We start from the raw sequence: 20,790 nt of genomic DNA, 5'->3' as shown, positions 1-20,790 counted from the left end.
GCAAATCCTGAAATTATAAAGCCATTCATCCCCAAATACAGCAATTCCAGGGCAACAAACAGCTTGAACTGATAAGCGGCAAGGACTATTCACCCCACAAAAAGTAGAAAGCATTGTTGAAGACTGTTGAACCAGCTTCCCTTGACATTACCAGAATACCTAACCATCAATGTCCCTAGGATATCATCACTGATCAGAAACTTATCTGGACCAGCAATATACCTATTTTGACTTTGCGATATAGACTCCTTCTCCTCAAACTCTGCCCAGAGTTACAAGTTGCAAGGCATAAGTCAAGTCAGAAGTCATTGCTCTGGCAATAAATTAAGTTCAACGCCATCCAGGACAAAGTAGCCCATTTGATTGGCACCTCAGAACATGGTGGCTGCAGTTTGTACAACATGATCTCTCAAAGGCTTCTTCACAGCACATGACAAACCTGTGACTGCTACCCTCGAGAAGGGCAAGAACAGAATGGAAATGAAAACACCACCTCCAAGATTTCCATCTTGACCAGGTGCTATTATTTGTCAATCACAAATTTCTGATCCGGCAGCACTTTGGAAATGACTTCACCATACAGACTGCAGTGATACAAAGCAGCAGTTCATCACCAACCATCAAAACCAACATGTGGAGAACAGCAATAAATGATGTCCTTATTCGTGACATCAACACCCATGAGAAAATAAAAACACATCTTAAAATGTATCCGTCTTGGATATTTTATGCAGCAATGGTGGTTTTACATTTACATAGCATTCATGTTTCCGGAGAAAGGTTTATTGTTTTAACACCATAGCTAACCTGTACAGTCTGTATCTGTGGTGATTGTATGACAGAGGGTTGTGCGGTTTGGATTACTCCCTGGACCTGCACAGTCTGACCAGAAGGCAATTGTACAACAGTAACAGCTGGAGACCCTGAAGCAACTTGAGTACCAGCTACAGATACCTGAAAAGAAACAACAATATGCAAATGCAATAATTATTAACTTAAATCTATTTTTAATGAGAAATAAATCTTAAAACAATATACATTTTTCATTAGTCTTCAAAATTCATGATAAACATTTATCACCTTACAGCAAAAAATGTTATTTTACTAATAATATTAATCCAGATCTCCCGCACCCTCTGATTTACACTGATTCCCAGGTAAACAACACTTCTATTTTAAAATTCTCATCCTTGTTTTTAAATCATTAGCCTCCAATCCTAAAGCCCTCACAGATATCTGGTCTCCTCAAATTCTTACTTTTTAAGTATTCTTGCTAAATTCACATAAACATAATTAACCAATGCAGTTATTGCAAGCTAACATAGTCAAGATGACTTTCTGGCAGGAATACTTCAAGAATAATTCTCTTCAACCTTTTCTCAGAAATAATAAAACAACATTAAAACTCTGAATTTTACGTTAATGTCAATCACAAAACCACTACAGATCTCAGAATTCAAAACAGCTAATCGGCACCAGTCTCTGTATGCATTGTATCTGGTATATTTCCAAGGTTGGAGATTCTTGAACGAAGGGTCATAATCAATAGACAATAGACAACAATAGGTGCAGGAGTAGGCCATTCAGCCCTTCGAGCCTGCACCGCCATTCAATATGATCATGGCTGATCATTCTTCATCAGTATCCTCTTCCTGCCTTATCTCCATAACCCTTGATTCCACTATCTTTGAGAGCTCTATCCAACTCTTTCTGAAATGAATCCAGAGACTGGGCCTCCACTGCCCTCTGGGGCAGAGCATTCCACACAGCCACCACTCTCTGGGTGAAGAAGTTTCTCCTCATCTCTGTCCTAAATGGTCTACCCCGTATTTTTAAGCTGTGTCCTCTGGTTCGGCACTCACCCATCAGCGGAAACATGTTTCCTGCTGCCAGAGTGTCCAATCCTTTCATAATCTTATATGTCTCAATCAGATCCCCTCTCAGTCTTCTAAACTCAAGGGTATACAAGCCCAGTCGCTTCAGTTTTTCAATGTCAGGTAATCCCGCCATTCCAGGAATTGACCTCGTGAACCTACGCTGCACTCCCTCAATAGCCAGAATGTCTTTCCTCAAATTTGGAGACCAGAATTGCACACAATACTCCAGGTGTGGTCTCACCATGGCCCTGTACAGTTGCAGAAGCACCTCTTTGCTTCTATACTCAATTCCTCTTGTTATGAAGGCCTGCACGCTATTAGCCTTATTCACTACCTGCTGTACCTGCATGCTTGCCTTCATTGACTGGTGTATAAGAACACCCAGATCTCTCTGTACTGCCCCTTTACCTAAATTGATTCCATTGAGGTAGTAATCTGCCTTCCTGTCCTTGCCACCAAAGTGGATAACCATACATTTATCCACATTAAACTGCATCTGCCATGCATCTGCCCACTCACCTAACTTGTCCAGGTCACCCTGTAATCTCCTAACATCCTCATCACATTTCACCCTGCCACCCAGCTTTGTATCATCAGCAAATTTGCTAATGTTATTGCTGATACCATCTTCTATATCATTAACATATATTGTAAAAAGCTGCGGTCCCAGCACTGATCCCTGCGGTACCCCACTGGTCACTGCCTACCATTCCGAAATGGAGCCGTTTATCACTACCCTTTGTTTCCTATCAGCCAACCAATTTTCAATCCCATCTAGTACTTTGCCCCAATACCATGTGCCCTAATTTTACTCACTAACCTCCTGTGTGGGACTTTATCAAAAGCTTTCTGAAAGTCCAGGTACACTACATCTACTGGACCTCCCTTGTCCATCTTCAGAGTTACATCCTCAAAAAATTCCAGAAGATTAGTCAAGCATGAATTCCCCTTCAGAAATCCATGCTGACTCTGTCCTATCCTGTTACTACAATCCAGATGTGCCGTAATTTCATCCTTTATAATAGACTCCAGCATCTTTCCCACCACTGAGGTCAGACTAACTGGTCTATAATTTCCTGCTTTCTCTCTCCCATCTTTCTTAAAAAGTGGTATAACATTAGCCACCCTCCAATCCTCAGGAACCGACCCCGAATCTATAGTCTAAATGTTAGAGCCTGACCATACAGGAGAGATGTTTGGATGCACTTTTACACACAAAAGTGGTAGAGGTTTGGAAGTCTCTTCCACAACGGAAGCTAATACTAGACCAGTTGATAATTAACAAATCAACCCCACCACCTTGTGGCCCAACATTTCAACTCCCCCCTCCTGAGGGCGTGCAGGTCCTGTGCCTCCTCCACCACCGCTCCCTCACCACCCAACTCCTGGAAGAAAAACGCCTCATCTTCCGCCTCGGAACACTTCAACCCCAGGGCATCAATGTGGACTTCATCAGTTTCCTCATTTCCCCTCCCCCCACCTTACCACAGTTCCAACCTTCCAGCTCAGCACTGTCCTCATGACCTGTCCTACCTACCAATCTACCTTCCCACCTATCCACTCCACCCTCCCCTCTGACCTATCACCTCCATCCCAACCCCCCATTCACCTATTGTACTCTTTGCTACTTTCCTGATGAAGGGCTTTTGCCCGAAACATCGATTTTCCTGCTCCTCAGATGCTGCCCGACCTGCTGTGCTTTTCCAGCACCACTCTGATCTAAACAGTTGATAATTAAGTCCGAGATTGATAAAATTTTGGTCAGCAAAGAAATATGGGCCAAAAGTAAGAATATGGAATTAGGCCATAGATCAGCCCTGATCTCATTAAATGGCAGAACAGGCTCAAGTGGCTAAATGGCACACAGCTATTCCTATGTTCCTCTTGGACCAAATGTGTCCAGTCATAAATCTGACAGAAAAAAGCTGATGGATTATTGAAGCAAATTTTGAACAAGAGACTTAGACTTTGGCAACCAATTTCTGCACCAAGCTCTACCAAATCCTGTGATATGAAAATATAGACTCATTGACAACTCTAGCCAAAGTTTGGGACATTGGACTCTCAAGATGAATCAGCTCTGCATTAGAACATTATCAGCTTATTGTCAGTTTATGTTTCAAGCTCAAATCTAGGGCTCAAGTGTATCCCCAAAATTTCACTTAAGTTCAGTAAGGAGAGGGTTTAAACTGTTTAGGACCAGGTTTCAGATGAGATGTTAAACTAAGGCCCTAACTGCAATCCCAAGGCACCATTCAGAGAAATGTTGTGGTTTTCCCAAGTCCTAAATCAATTCCCTCAACCAACTAATAATTCACAAGACCGTAAGACATACGAGCAAAGCTAGGCCATTCAACCCATTGAGTCTGTTCCACCATTTGATCATGGCTGATATTTTTCTCAACTCCATTCTCCAGCCTTCTCCCATAACCCTTGATCCCCTTACAAATCAAGAACATATCCATATCTGTCTGAAATATGCTCAATGACTTGGTCTCCACAGCCTTCTGTGGCAACAAGCTCCACAGATTGACCACTGTGACTGAAAAAAATTCTTCCTCATTTCATTCACTTTACTCAGATGCCATATCCTCGAATCCTAGTCTCTCCTACTAGTGGAGGCATTTTCTCAATGTCTACTCTATCCAGACCTTTCAGTGTTCTTTAAGTTTCAATCAGATCCCCTGTTATCCTTCTAATCTCTATGGAGTATAGAACCAGAATCCTCAACCGCAGGCAAGACCTTCATTTTTGGGATTATCCTTGTGAACCTCCTCTGGACCGTCTTCCAAGGCCAGCACATCCTTCTATACTTACAGGGCCCAAAGCTGTCCACAATATTCCAAATACAGTCTGACCAGAGCCTTATACATCTTTACTCTTGTATTCTAACTCTCCTGAAATGAATGCGAACATTGCATTTGTTTTCCTAACTGCTAAAATGAATCTAGAAGTTAACCTGAAGAGAAATCTAAATTAGGACTACCACGTCCCTTTGCGCTTCAGATTTTCCCTTTCCAAAACATATTCCCCATCAGAAAATAATCTGCGCTTCTATTCTTCTTACCAAAGTGCATAATCTCACACTTTCCCATACTGTATTCCATCCGCCACTTCCTTGTCCACTCTCCGAGCCAAGCCAGGATCCTTCTGCAGCTTCCCTTCTTCCTTGACACTACCTGTCTCTGCACCTATCCAGTGTCATTTGCAAACTTTGCAACAATGCTCTCATTTCCTCCATCCAGATTGTTAATGCATGCAGTGAACAGTTGTGGTCCCAACGCAGACGCCTGCAGAACTCCACTGGTCATCGGTTGCCATCTTGAAAAAGACCCTTTTATCCCTACTGTCTGCCTTTTTGCTACCTTCCTCCACCCTCCTCTCTGACCTATCACCTCCATCCCCACCCCATTCACCTATTGTACTTTGCTACCTTCTCCCCAGCCCCCCACCACCTCTCTCCACCCTGAAGGCTCCCTGCCTCCATTCCTGATGAGAGGCTTTTGCCCAAAATGCCGATTTTCCTGCTCCTCGGATGCTGCCTGACCTGCTGTGCTTTTCCAGCACTACTCTAATTTAAACACTGCCTTTTTGCCAGTCAGCTAATCCTCTATCCATGCCAGTACTTTGCTCCTAACACCATGGTCTGTTACTTTATTTAGCAGCCTCGAGCAGGGCACCTTGTCAAAGGCTTTCTGGAAATCAAATTAGATCACATCCACTGGCTCTCCTTTGCCTAACATAAGAAAGTTGCAGATAGATATAAACTTAGCTGAGTGAGTGGATAAAAATCTAGCAAATGGAGCATTATGTGGGAAAACGTGAAGTTGCTTATTCTGGCAAGAATGAAAAAGCAGTGTATTACTTAAATGGCAAATAACTGTGGAATTCTAATATGCAGAGGGGCTTAGTTGCTCCAGTGCACAAGTTACAAAAGATTAGTATGCAGGTATCCAAGAATCCTACCCTGTATTACAAGAGGAATTGGGCATATAAATACGGGTGTTGTGCTTCAGTAAATCAGGGCAATGGTGAGACAACATTATGGGTACTCTGTGCAGTTCTGGTCTCCTTATTTCAGGAAGGATGCAAATGCATTGGTGGTGGTTAAGACTAGATTCATACATGGAAATAAGAGTCTCGACTTAATAGAGAAGGTTGAATAGAATGCACTTGTTTCTATTGGGACTTCTACGACTAAGGGGTGACTTGATTGAGAGATTCTGCATGATCTTGGTGAGGTTGACATGGACAGAACCAGGACAGAACCCCACTGGTCCTCACCTACCACCCCACCAATCTCCATGTACAGCGCATCATCCGCCGTCACTTCCGCCACCTCCAAACAGACCCCAGCACCAAGGATATATTTCCCTCCCCTCCCCTATCAGCTTTCCGTAGAGACCACTCCCTCCGCGACTCCCTTGTCAGATCCACACCCCCCACCGACCCAACCTCCACTCCCGGCACCTTCCCTTGCAACCGCAGGAGGTGCAACACTTGCGCCCACACCTCCCCCCTCACTTCTCTCAAAGGCCCCAAAGGAAACTTCCATATCCGCCACAGATTCACCTGCACCTCCACCCACATCATCTACTGCATCCGCTGCAGCCGGTGTGGCCTCCTCTATATTGGGGAGACAGGCAGCTTACTTGCGGAGCGATTCAGAGAGCACCTCTGGGCCACCCGGATGAACCAACCCAACCACCCTGTAGCACAGCATTTCAACTCCCCCTCCCACTCCACCGAGGATATGCAGGTCATTGGACTCATCCACCGCCAAACCACAACAACCCGACGGTCGGAGGAGGAGCGTCTTATCTTCCGACTGGGAACCCTCCAACCACAGGGGATGAACTTGGACTTCACCAGTTTCTTCATCCCCCCTCCCCCCACCTTGTCTCAGCCGAATCCCTCCAGCCCGGCACCGCCTTCCTGACCTGCAGTCTTCTTCTTGACCTCTCCGCCTCCATCCTACTCCGACCTATCACCCTCACCTTGACCTCTTTCCACCTATCACATTTCCAACGCCCCTCCTCCAAGTCCCTCCTCCCTACCTTTTATCTTCTCCTGCTGAACATTCTCTGCTCATTCCTGAAGAAGGGCCTGTGCCCGAAACGTCGAATCTCCTGTACCCTGGATGCTGCCTGACCTGCTGTGCTGTTCCAGCAATAAAGTTTCAACATGGACAAAACATTTCCCCTTGTGGGTCTGATCAGAATGTGGGAATACAGTTTTAAATTCAGGGGTCACCCTCGCATGACAAAGACAAAAATGAAGTTTTCTCTCAGAGCGTTCTGCAACTTTGGAAACCCCTGCCTCAGAAGGTGGTGGAGGTGGGGTCATTGAATATTCTGAAGACAGAAGTAGATATATTCTCATCAAGCAGGAGCTTTATTGGGGTAGATGGGGAATGTGGATTTCAAAACACAATCAGTTATGACCCTGTTGAATGGTAGAGCAGTCTCAAGGGGCTGAAAAGCCTAATTCTGCCCTATTACTTATCTTGTCAGTTGCAATAGATCACACAGTACTCAAACTGAGGAGCGGCTTGGAAATTAAATGAACCTGTTGATATTTCTGCACTGATTGGAATGAGATCAGCCAGGTAGACCTCATAGAACATGAATTCCCTGATTGGAGCTGTTAACCTGATCCAACCAGGGAGCCCTGGCTGACAGAAATAAACAGGAGCATCAAAGGTTATGCTCACTCTAGGAGTTAGCTCTGTGCTCGCTAGACCAGTGTCAAGAACTATGGAGATGTAAATAAAGGGCGACTTGATGGAGTTATTTCAATTTCCTTTTCTATTAAAGTGCATGGGCAATATATTTAATCGCATGAACCATTTAAACATTTTTTTCACAACCACACACAGCACATAGCCTCATTTAAAGAGACAATGCTTGGCAGCGTGTTTGCAAACTTTGCCACTTCATGGCTTACTTGAGCACTGCTCTTCATTACCTCGTGCCTTTTATTTTCTTTACCTCTTCCTGCTGAAAGTAAAACTCAGTTCTTTTGCAACTTTATCAACCTTAAGTAATGTTGTGAACCAATACCCAGTTCCACTCAAGTAACAACTGATGTTTTTAAACAACTTACATGAAATTTCAACACAAAATCTTCCCTATTAATAGCCAGTTCTCTGCATTGACTTCTAGTCCAGAATTATAATTCTCAACCTTCTGTCAAAATCCTTCCAGTACCTCAGCTCTCTCTTGATCTACAATCTGTCCACTCCTGAACCACTCCTAGGTCTTTGCAGTGCTCCAATTGTGGCCTCCCACACATCTGATTTGCATATCCCCACCATTGTCAGCCATTATTTCAGCAGAAGTCTAGAATTTCCTTTTCTAACCTCTTCACATTTCTCCTCTCTTTCAACACGTTCCTCAAACCTGCTTCATCAACAAGCATTTTGGCCATCTATTGCATCATACATTGTAATGCTAAATTGTTGAAAAATGTGAAATGCTTTAGTGTATTTTGCATTAAAACATCATGTCTCAGTGCAATTATTGCTGTCAATATCCCTTTGCACTTCAACTTAGTCTTCAAAAGAATCATTCATGACCTCTACAATTTTTATATTGCTCCTGCTAGGTCTAGACCCAAACCAGCAATCATTCCTGCATAGTTTACTGACACAGATTAAAAATTAGAAGGTTCTGATTTGCGGTTGAAGTCTCAAAGCGTCCACTATCACTTTAACCGTAAGTCTCCTCCAGTAATCTCATGATACCTTGTCAGAGGCTATCCTAATGTCCATGTACAATACAGTCACTGTGTTAAAAACAATGATTGCAGATGCTGGAAACCAGATTCTGGACCAGTGGTGCTGGAAGAGCACAGCAATTCAGGCAGCATCCGAAGACAGGCAAAATCGACGTTTCGGGCAAAAGCCCTTCATCAGGAATAAAGGCAGAGAGCCTGAAGCGTGGAGAGATAAGCTAGAGGAGGGTGGGGGTGGGGAGAGAGTGGCATAGAGTACAATAGGTCAGTGGGGAAGGAGATGAAGGTGATAGGTCAGGGAGGAGAGGGTGGAGTGGATAGGTGGAAAAGGAGCTGGGCAGGTCGGACAAGTCCGGACAGGTCAGGGGATCGAGTTGCTGGAGGTTAGAAGCTAGGATGAGGTGGGGGAAGGGGAAATGAGGAAACTGTTGAAATCCACATTAATGCCCTGGGGTTGAAGTGTTCCGAGGCGGAAGATGAGGCGTTCTTCCTCCAGGCGTCTGGTGGTGAGGGAGCGGCGGTGGAGGAGGCCCAGCACCTCCATATCCTCGGCAGAGTGGGAGGGGGAGTTGAAATGTTGAGCCACGGGGCGGTTTGGTTGATTGGTGCGGGTGTCTCGGAGATGTTCCCTAAAGCGCTCTGCTAGGAGGCGCCCAGTCTCCCCAATGTAGAGGAGACCGCATCGGGAGCAAGTGATACAATAGATGATATTAGTGGATGTGCAGGTAAAACTTTGATGGATGTGGAAAGCTCCTTTGGGGCCTTGGATAGAGGTGAGGGAGGAGGTGTGGGCGCAGGTTTTACAGTTCCTGCGGTGGCAGGGGAAAGTGCCAGGATGGGAGGGTGGGTCGTAGGGGGGCGTGGACCTGACCAGGTAGTCACGGAGGGAACGGTCTTTGCGGAAGGCGGAGAGGGGTGGTGAGGGAAATATATCCCTGGTGGTGGGGTCGGTTTGGAGGTGGCGGAAATGTCGGCGGATGATTTGGTTTATGCGAAGGTTGGTAGGGTGGAAGGTGAGCACCAGGGGCGTTCTGTCCTTGTTGCGGTTGGAGGGGTTGGGTCTGAGGGCGGAGGTGCGGGATGTGGATGAGATGCGTTGGAAGGCATCTTTAACCACGTGGGAAGGGAAATTGCGGTCTCTAAAGAAGGAGGCCATCTGGTGTGTTCTATGGTGGAACCGCTCCTCCTGGGAGCAGATACGGCGGAGGCGGAGGAATTGGGAATACGGGTATTCCCAATTCCTCCGCCTCCGCCGTATCTGCTCCCAGGTCCATCCCGTATTCCCAATTCCTCCGCCTCCGCCGTATCTGCTCCCAGGAGGAGCGGTTCCACCATAGAACACACCAGATGGCCTCCTTCTTTAGAGACCGCAATTTCCCTTCCCACGTGGTTAAAGTTGCCCTCCAACGCATCTCATCCACATCCCGCACCTCCGCCCTCAGACCCAACCCCTCCAACTGCAACAAGGACAGAACGCCCCTGGTGCTCACCTTCCACCCTACCAACCTTCGCATAAACCAAATCATCCGCCGACATTTCCACCACCTCCAAACCGACCCTACCACCAGGGATATATTTCCCTCCCCACCCCTCTCCGCCTTCCGCAAAGACCGTTCCCTCCGTGACTACCTGGTCAGGTCCACGCCCCCCTACGACCCACCCTCCCATCCTGGCACTTTCCCCTGCCACCGCAGGAACTGTAAAACCTGCGCCCACACCTCCTCCCTCACCTCTATCCAAGGCCCCAAAGGAGCTTTCCACATCCATCAAAGTTTTACCTGCACATCCACTAATATCATCTATTGTATCCGTTGCTCCCGATGCAGTCTCCTCTACATTGGGGAGACTGGGCGCCTCCTAGCAGAGCGCTTTAGGGAACATCTCCGAGACACCCGCACCAATCAACCAAATCGCCCAGTGGCTCAACATTTCAACTCCCCCTCCCACTCTGCCGAGGATATGGAGGTGCTGGGCCTCCTCCACTGCCGCTCCCTCACCACCAGACACCTGGAGGAAGAACGCCTCATCTTCCGCCTCGGAACACTTCAACCCCAGGGCATCAATGTGGATTTCAACAGTTTCCTCATTTCCCCTTCCCCCACCTCATCCTAGCTTCTAACCTCCAGCAACTCGATCCCCTGACCTGTCCGGACTTGTCCGACCTGCCCAGCTCCTTTTCCACCTATCCACTCCACCCTCTCCTCCCTGACCTATCACCTTCATCTCCTTCCCCACTGACCTATTGTACTCTATGCCACTCTCTCCCCACCCCCACCCTCCTCTAGCTTATCTCTCCACGCTTCAGGCTCTCTGCCTTTATTCCTGATGAAGGGCTTTTGCCCGAAACGTCGATTTTGCCTGTCTTCGGATGCTGCCTGAATTGCTGTGCTCTTCCAGCACCACTGATCCAGTCACTGTGTTAAGCCCATCCATTGTGATTGTTATTTCTGCAGACCACTTAATATTTTTTCTAACTATAGAAAGAAACTAATTGGTCAGATTCTTCATTGTTCACTTTTAAGACTGTATCACATTAATCATACTCTACCCAACTACACAAATCCTTACCACAATTGAGACCTAAAACACCATTTCTAAAGCTACTATAAAATCTATCTTCTTCAGAATCATTGAATATATTAGAGGGAATATATTAGAGGGAATAAGTGTGGGTTTTGAGAAGAGGGGAAATGTCGACTTACAAAGCAAATGGCAGCATAATAGGCAGCTATTTCGATACTGATTCTCAGAGTGGGTTAGGACCAAATGCACAAACATAGAAAAACAGTAAAATGATAAAAAGCAAAATAAATGGCTCTTTACTTCATAACAAAACAAATGAATGAACTGCATAATTATAGGTTAGTTCATGTGATTTGATAGCCATTATAAAGGCATAGTTACAAGGAGATAAAAGCTGGAAGCCAAATATTCAGGGATATGTGACTTTTTGAAAGGACAGATAGAAAGAATGTAAGGGTAGCATTATTAGCATAAAATGGAATAAAAATGATAGGAAGAAATAATCTTGGGTTGGAAGATGTAAAATATATATGGGTGAAGGTAAGAAATAACAAGTAGAAGACAACACTGGTGAGAAAGAGTCTGTAGGCCCCCACAGTATGCGATAAACCAATCATGGTTAATCAGGGAAATGAAGACAAGGTGCTAAAAATTAGTGGTAAACGAGAGGATTAGGTTACGTGACAAAGCTGTTCCTTTAGCAAGGTTATGCTATCATACAGTCATAGAGATGTACAGCATGGAAACAGATCCTTTGGTCCAACCCGTCCATGCCAACAATATATCCCAACCCAATCTAGTCCCACATGCCAGCACCCAGCCCATATCCCTCCAAACCCTTCCTATTCATATATCCATCCAAATGCCTCTTAAATGTTGCAATTGTACCAGCCTCCACCACTTCCTCTGGCAACTCATTCCATACACGTACCACCCTCTGTGAAAAAGTTGCCCCTTAGGTCTCTTTTATATCTTTCCCCTCTCACCCTAAACCTATGCCCTTCTGGACTCCCCAACTCCAGGGAAAAGACTTTGTCTATTTACCCTATCTATGCCCCTCATAATTTTGTAAACCTCTATAAGGTCACCCCTCAGCCTTCCACACTCCAGGGAAAACAGCCCAGCCTGTTCAGCCTCTCCCTATAGCTCAAACCCTCCAACCCTAGCAACGTCCTTGTAAATCTTTTCTGAACCTTTTCAAGTTTCACAACATCTTTCCGATAGGAAGGAGACCGGAATTGCATGCAATATTCCAACAGTGGCCTAACCAATGTCCTGTACAGCCGCAACATGACCTCCCAACTCCTGTACTCAATATCTGTCTTCTACCTTTGAGCCAGTTATGTATCCAAATGGCTACTTCTCCCTGTGTTCCATGAGATCTAACCTTGCTAATCAGTCTCCCATGGGGAACCTTGTCCATATAGATCATATCTACCGCTCTCTATGTTTTTTTTTCCCCCAGAAAGGTCAGAAACGACACAAACTCTGAAAAGACTGGAAGTGAAGGGTTTTAGGGCCAAGTTGATAATAGCTAACAGAGACTGCCTCAGGCAGGTTTTCAAGTTTAAAAAAACACTTGTACAATGAAAGGGGTGTGGCCAGTTATCCAAGCTCAGCTTTTCTCTGGTTTGGTTTTTCTTTAGTCATGGAAAAGCTGCTGGACCCAGAAATAGGTTCAGGATCGTACTCTCTCTCCGACTTCTATCCTGAAAGAACTTGTGTTTGATTTTACCGTCTCTGCCAAGGGATATTTATGGGAATTGTTGCAAGTATTTGGAACAGCATTATTAAGTTGAGGTGAAATGTTGGGTTTTCAGAGTGGTTTAAGTTATTCTGTATTTTGTTCTCTGTTGTTCGTGTTCCCTTCAGTAATCTTGTAAATAAATTTGGTTTTGTTTAAAACTATGTGGTTTGACCAGATGATTCTCTCCTGGAATATCCACTTTACATCCGCTTAAAGCAACTAGCAAAGTTAGGGTCTGGGTTACCCTCTTGAAGTGTTTGAGGGGATCTGGCCTGGTCCATAACATTTGTTTTTGGGTAGTTTGAAAAAAAAAACTACAAAAAAAAAGTAAAAATAAGCTATGAGGGTTGATTTGCAAATAGTGTCAAGACAGGCAGTAGCAACTTCTTTACAGATACGAAAGTGAAGAGAGTGGCCAAAGTGTGCGTGGGAACATTCCAGAATGAGGAAGTGGCCGGGGAGTTGAATAAATACTTTGCCTCATTCCAAAAATAAATCAATAATCAAGTGGTAAAAAGGGGAAAGGAAATAAATACAGTTAGCATCACTGGAGGGAAAAGTTTTATGGAAACTAATGAGGCTAAAGACTTGCACCTGTTGAGATGCATCATAAAAAGTAGTTACAGAGACAGTAGATGCACTGATAATAACTTTACAAGAATCTTAGATTTAGGATAAGTGCCAGAGTATTGGAAAACTACCAATTTGCATTATCATTACCATTATCCAAAAAGGGAATTTTTTTAAAAAGTCAGTTCGCTTAACATCTGTCCATGGGAAGATGCTGGTATCTAGTTAAAATGATATAATAACCAGGCATTTATAAATACATAATTAATCAAATATAGCCAGCATGGCTTCATGAAGGAAAGATCATTCCTGACAAATTTACTTGAATTCTTTGAGGAACTAACAAGCAGAACAGATAAAGAGGTACTCAACATAAGTACGACCATTTCCCAGCTGCATTCCATTCTCACAAAGGGTCACCACACTCAAAATGGCTGTTTTATCCAACATCTGCATCACTGTTGCATATTTAATAAAGGGGAAACAGTGGGTGTTACATATTTCATTTTCCAGAAGTCATTTGATAATGTACTACACAAGGCTACTAAGTAAGAGTAGTGCTGGGGTAGTATACTAGCACGCGTGAGGATTGGCTAATAGTCAGCATGGTTTTATTAAGAGGTGGTTATGTCTGACCAACCCGATTTAATTTTTTGAAGATGTAACCAGTTGTGTAAATAAGGATGATGCATTCAATGCAGTCTATTTAGAGTTTAGCAAGACTTTTGATAAGTTCCCGTATGGGAGACTGATGGAAAGAGAAGAGCCCATGAGATCCAAGGAAACTTGTTGAAATAGATCAACATTTGACTGAGTTGCAAGATGCATAGGATGATCTTTGAGGAATGTTTGTGTGACTGCAAACCTGCATCCACCAGGATTCCACATGTACCAGTGTTTGGGCCCTTGCTGTCTGTGGTATATAGAAAAAAATTAGCCTTGAACATAGTAGGATTGATCATTAAGTGGGATGATAAATAACGGGGAGGATAGCCTTAGGTTACAGTAGGTTATAGACAGGTTGGTCAGATTGGCTGAGTGGTTAATAGAGCCTATGGGATTCATACCTTTATTAGCCGAGGCACAGGTTTTAGGGGCAGGGATCCGTGCCAGAATTGTATAAAAAGTTCATTAAACCACAGCGAGAGTACTGTGAGCTGTTCCAGAATCAATATTATAAGACAGATGTGACTGCACTGGAGAGAATGCAGAGAAGATTTACCAAGATACCCAGGCAGAAGAGATTTAGTTGTGAACAGAGACTGGATAGGCTAGGATTGTTTTCCTCAGAGTTACAGGAGACCTACAGGGACATGATTGAGATGTATAAAGTTATGAGGGGGACAGGATTAAACTTTTCCAGTTGGTGGAGGGCTCAGTGACTAGGGAACATAGATTTAGGGTCAGAGGGGATGTAACAAAAAATGTTTTCACCCAGAGGGTGGTGGGAATCTGGAACTCACCGTCTTTAAGGGTGGTAGAGGCAGAAACCCTTAAAGCATTTAAGAAGCATTTAGATGTGCACTTGTGATACCAAAGCATAGAAAGCTATGAGCCAAGTGCTGGATATTGGAATTAGAATAGGTAGATGGCTGGTTTTGACCAGTGCAGACTATATGGGCCTGGGTGCCTTTTTCTGTGCTGTAGACCCCTATGACTATATAAGGGGAGAAAATTTGGGAATAAGGGGGAGTTTTCAGGAAAGCTAGTGGAGTGCTGCACGGATCAGTGCCAAGGCTATAACTTATTTACAATATAAAGTATTGACTTGAATGCGGAAAGTGAAGGCACTATACCCAAGATTGGTGATGTCACAAACATAGACGGGAATGCAAATTTGAAGATGACAAAGAGTTTGCAGAGGGATATAGACAGGTTAAGTATCAGAGTTATACAGCACAGAAAAGGCTATTCGGTCCAACTTGTCCACGCCAACCAGGTTTCCTAAACTAAACTAGTCCCATTTGTCCGTGTATGGCCCATATCTCTCTGAACCTTTCTATTTATGTACCATCCAGATGCCTTTCAAATGTTGTAATTTTACCAGCTTCACCACCTCTTCTGGTAGTTCTTTTCAGACACGCACCAACCTCTGCGTAAACAGCTGCTCATCAGGTCCCTTTTGAATCGTTCCCCTCTCACCTTAAACCTATGCACTCTAGTTTTGGACTCCTCTACCCTGGAAAAAAGATCTTGGCTATCCACCTTATCTAAACCCCTTTAAGGTCACCTGTCAGCCATTAACACTCCAGAGAAAAATGCCCCAGTCTCTTCAGCCTCTCCCTTTAGCTCAAACCCTGCAATGCCGGCAACAACCTTGTAAATCTTTTCTCCACCCTCTCAAGTTTAACAATACCTTTCCAATAGCAGGGCAACCAGATTCATACATAGTATTCTAAAAGTGGCCTCACCAATGTCCTGTACAGCCACAACATGACAGCCTAACTCCTACATTCAATATTCTGACCAATGAAGGCAAGCTTCAAACTTACTAACCATACCTACAATATTCACATCCAAATAATTTATATAATGACAAAAAGCAGTGGACCCAGCACCGATCTTTCTGGCACACTACCGGTTACAAGCCTCCAGTCCGAAAAACAACCCTCAACCAGCATGCTCTGTCTCCTACCTTCAAGCCAGTTTGTATCCAATTGGCTAGCTCCCCCAGCTTCCATGCGATCTAACCTTGCTAATCAGTCTACCATACCAAACCTTATCAAACATTTTGCTGAAGTCCATATGGATCACATCCACTGCTCTGCCTTCATTAATCTTCTTTGTCACCTCTTCAAAATACTCAATCAAGTTAGTGAGACACAATTTCCCCACACACAAAGTAACGTTGCCTATCCCAAATCAATCCTTGCCATTCAAAATTCACGTAAATCCTGTCTCTCCGAATCTCCTCCAACACCTTACCCACCAGTGACATCAGGCTCACTGGTCAGTAGTTCCCTGGATTTTCCTTACTACCTTTCTTACCTAACATCCAGTCTTTCGGCATTTCATCCGTGGCTGTCAATGATACAAGTATTTCAGCAAGGGGAAGAAAGTGAGGACTGTAGATGCTAGAGATCAGAGTTAGAAAGTGTGGCAGTGGAAAAGCACAGCAGGTCAGGCAGCATCTGAGGAACAGGAGAGTCGGCATTTCAAACATAAGCTTTTCCAGGCCACACCTTTTGACTCACTATCTCAGCAAGGGGTCCAGCAATCTCTTCTCTAGCTTCCCTCAAAGGTCTGGGATACGCCTGATCAGGTCCCACGAATTTATCTACTTTTATGCGTTTTGACTCCAACAACTCCTCTTCTGAAATATGGACACTTTTCAAGACATCACTATTTATTTCTCCAAATTCCATAGCTTCCACGTCCTTCTCCACAGTAAATACTGATGCAAATATCTCACGCATATGTGGTTCCACAGATACAGGACCCCTATTCTCTCCCTAGTTACTCTTTTGCCTTTAATGTACTTACAAAATCTATTTGGATTCTCCTTAACCCTACTTGCCAAGGCTCTCTCATGTCCCCTTTTTGCCCTCCAGATTTCCCTCTTAAGTATATACCTACTTCCCTTATACTCCTCGCCGGATTCACTCAATTTTAGCTGTCTATACCTGACATATGCCTCCTTCGTTTTCTTGACCAGAGCCACAGTTTTTCTACTCATCCAGCATTCCTGACATCTAACAACCATTCCCTTTGCAATAACAGGAACATACTGTCTCTGAACTCTCAGTATCTCATTTTTGAAGGCGTCCCAATTTTCAACCTTCCCCCTACCTGCGAACAGCCTCCCACAATCATCTTTTGAAAGTTCCTGCCTTATACGGTCAAAATTGGCCTTGATCCAAATTAGAACTTTAACTTTTAGACAGGAACATCCTTCTCTATAATGGTTTTAAAACGAATAGAATTATGATCACTTGCCTCCAAAGTGCTCCCCCATTGCCACCTCAGTCACTTGCCCTATCGTATTTTACAAGAGAAGGTCAAGTTTTGCTCTCTCTAGGAAGTACATCCACATACTGATTAAGAACATTTTCTTACATAGTCTTAAATTCATCTTCATCCAAGCCCTTAAGAGTATGGCAGCTCCAGTCTACAGTTAGAAAGTTAAAATCCCCTACATTATAACCCTTTCATTCCTACATATGTGAGATCTCCTTGTATATACCTTCTTATATACAAGTAATTGGGTAAAAGGTTGGATGGAATCTAAATATGGGAAAATGTAGGTTATGCACTTTGCCAAGAAGACTGGAAGAGCTGAATATTAGGGGGAAAAAAACTGTAGAAAGTTGCTGCTGGTGCATTTGGGGGTCGTCCTAGTGCATGAACCACAAAAAAAGCACATACGTTCAACAGGTAATACAGAAGGCAAACAGGATGTTGGCCTTTATTCCAAAGAGAATAGAGTACAAAGTGGGCTATGGTCTAGCTGAAACTTAATAAGGCACTAGTCAGACAGCACTTGGATTATGTGAAATTTTGGGCCCCTTATCTAGGGCATTGGTAACTGTTCAGAGAAGGTTCAGTAGGGTGATCCCAGATATGGATGGGTTGTATTAAGAGGAGAAGTTCAGTAGATTGAGCCTGAATTCACTGGAGTTTAGAGGAATTAAGCAATTTACTGATACAGATTCTTAAGAATCTTGACAGGGTATATGCTGAGAAATTACTTCCCTTGGGGGGGGGGGGAGGAAGAGTTGAGGTTGAGCAGGCAAAATCTCAGTGTAGGTGGTTGACTGGCTAGGACAGAGACGAAGAGTAATTTCTTCTCTCAGGGCAGTGAATCTGTGGAATTCTTTACTGCAGAGGGCTGTAGAGGCTGGCTTCTTAAGTTTATTGAAGGATGCAATAAACAGATTTTTAATTAGTAAGGGAATCAAAGGTTATAGGGAAAAGGCAGGAAAATGGAATAGATTATCAGATCAGGCACATTCTCATTGAATGGTGGAGCAGATTCAATGGGATGAATGTCCTATTTTTGAAACGACATTTATGATGTCTTATTACTTTGAGACACTTGACACTTTGTCTTCCTTCAATCTAAGTCACTCACCTAAATTTTGTTTTAGCAATCCTGGTATCACTTATTTCATTTTCAATCACTTGAATATTAATACAAATTTTGAAAAATCTATCAAACTCTAGACCAGAATCAGGGAATTATATTTTAAATCAGCTGTGCCCCTCATTTTATTTCTGTTGGAGCTATTTGAAAGTTAAATATTGCTGGTATAGCACAGATAATGTTGTTTTGTCCAAAGCTATTACATTAATTGATGTGAATTGGCAGGTTCAAAGTAGCTTAGGGCTTTGTAATGACAAATGCACATTGTTCCTATTAAATAGACAATATTCAAGTCCCTGAAGGCACTAACTTAGCTTTTAATGAAACTAACTTTGTCATTCATTGCAACCTCCCATTAAGACAGACTCGACGCACAATATCAGAGTATTACATAACAAAGTTGAAACTTTATTGCTGGAACAGCACAGCAGGTCAGGCAGCATCCAGGGAACAGGAGATTCGACGTTTCGGGCACAGGCCCTTCTTCAGGAAGATTCGGCCTGTGCCCGAAACGTCGAATCTCCTGTTCCCTGGATGCTGCCTGACCTGCTGTGCTGTTCCAGCAATAAAGTTTCAACTTTGATCTCCAGCATCTGCAGACCTCACTTTCTCCTATTACATAACAAAAGATAACATGCATGACTTAAAAATGGAGACAGAATTACATCTGTACATCCTGTTCTAAATATTCTCTCTCACTTCAAGATAGTGGGCTGAATATTCCCTTAAAGTGACACTTTGAAGACTTTCATGATTTCCCTTTGTGATCCTGAACAATGTTTCTCACATAATCTTGTGCTCAACAGCCAAAGAAGAACTCACCAGTTCCAGGACTTTACGGCATTCACAACTGGAGTACCATTCTTAAACCCCCATCAGCCAGAGTTTCAAATAATGCCAGCCCAGTCTTAAGCATTGTTATGGACCAGACCAAACCACTTCAAAATATGTGAGGAGGATAGCCTAGACCCTAACCTTTTCTTAGTTTAAAGACAAGTGCCAGGTGTTATATTCCAGATACAATTCAAATCGGTCAAACTATCAGTCTTGCAGCAAAACACACTTCATACATAGGTTATAATTAAAAAAACAACAAAAGAAAGAATTGGAGTAACTTTACTCTATTGGACAAATTAATGGAAAAACGGATTAGTTAACTACTGAAGAAGGGCCTGTGCCCGAAACGTCGAATCTCCTGTTCCCTGGATGCTGCCTGACCTGCTGTGCTGTTCCAGCAATAAAGTTTCAACTTTGATCTCCAGCATCTGCAGACCTCACTTTCTCCCCAAACAGTAACTGCACCCTTGGCAAAGGCAAATTCAGTAAAATCGAATGTTTCACATGCAATTCCAGCAGCAGAACTCCCAGTAACAGAGAATGAATAAATAACTTCCACATCCAGCTTTAAAACCCCTGCAGCAACTGCTACTGAAGGCTAAAACTAAAAAAAACCTGGTTCTATAGGAGCTTAATCCTACCCATTCAGGCTATTTCTTTTATACCAACTTTAAAAATCCCAAAGCCTCACAAGCTGTTTTGGGAGCAGACTGCTCATCACCTCTGATCCAACCTTTCTTCTACCATCCTCAATACAGCATGCAGCATCTCCCCTTAGTGGCTCACACATCCCCAAACTACTCACCTTCCTGGGCTCTGCATCTCCTACTCATTCATTTGGGATACTTCATCTTCTTGACCAAACATGGACCAGTCCCCTGACTGAATGAAGGACTCATCACTTTAGACAATCACATGCAGCCATTTGATTCAAACACATATAGTATGCTTGCTGTGTAAGCTGCTGACACATGCTCTGGTTTTGACCATGAACGTAGCACTTATCCATACTTTGTCCACACTTTGACTGTTCATTGCTGGCAAACATAACAAGCTTCCTAGCTTTCTGTTTGCGCTAAATAGCGAGATGCTGTAATCATCCAGGCTAGTGCAAAGTGAGTGGGTACTAACAAAGCAACCTAAGAGACCAAAGATACACCCTGTTCTGATGCATTAGATGTGTAGGTGTCCCTGCATTTGAAAATCATACAAACAAAAGTATTGTAATGTAAGGTGACAGTGAGTTCCAAAGTATGACATTTAAGGGCTGAACTGTATTATATGATCATGGTACCACACAGATGAACATATGGTGAGAAGTTTGTTGATACCAATCTCAGTGGACAGAAGGTGTAGACAAATACTGTCAATGAAAAAGGGCTGAGACATTGGGGAATGCTGGCCAAAATGGAAGCCTA

At 43.7% G+C, this 20,790-nt stretch overlaps 1 protein-coding gene across 3 annotated transcripts in view; it reads right to left on the bottom strand.

The window, feature by feature from the left end:
• Positions 1–20,790, bottom strand: part of LOC122550087 (cAMP-responsive element modulator-like) — a 161,623-nt gene that overhangs the window by 116,016 nt on the left and 24,817 nt on the right. For all 3 annotated transcript variants that reach the window (XM_087987531.1, XM_087987529.1, XM_087987530.1), the window contains exon 4: positions 808–954. In XM_087987531.1, the coding sequence (XP_087843657.1) occupies positions 808–954 (147 nt within the window). The remainder of the gene's footprint in view (positions 1–807; positions 955–20,790) is intronic.

This window comes from Chiloscyllium plagiosum, unplaced genomic scaffold (genome assembly GCF_037043375.1).
Source record: "Chiloscyllium plagiosum isolate Xiang-an unplaced genomic scaffold, Cpla_swu_hap1 HiC_scaffold_5, whole genome shotgun sequence".
Taxonomy (NCBI): Eukaryota; Metazoa; Chordata; class Chondrichthyes; order Orectolobiformes; family Hemiscylliidae; genus Chiloscyllium; species Chiloscyllium plagiosum.
This window is presented reverse-complemented; position numbering and strand designations above follow the sequence as displayed.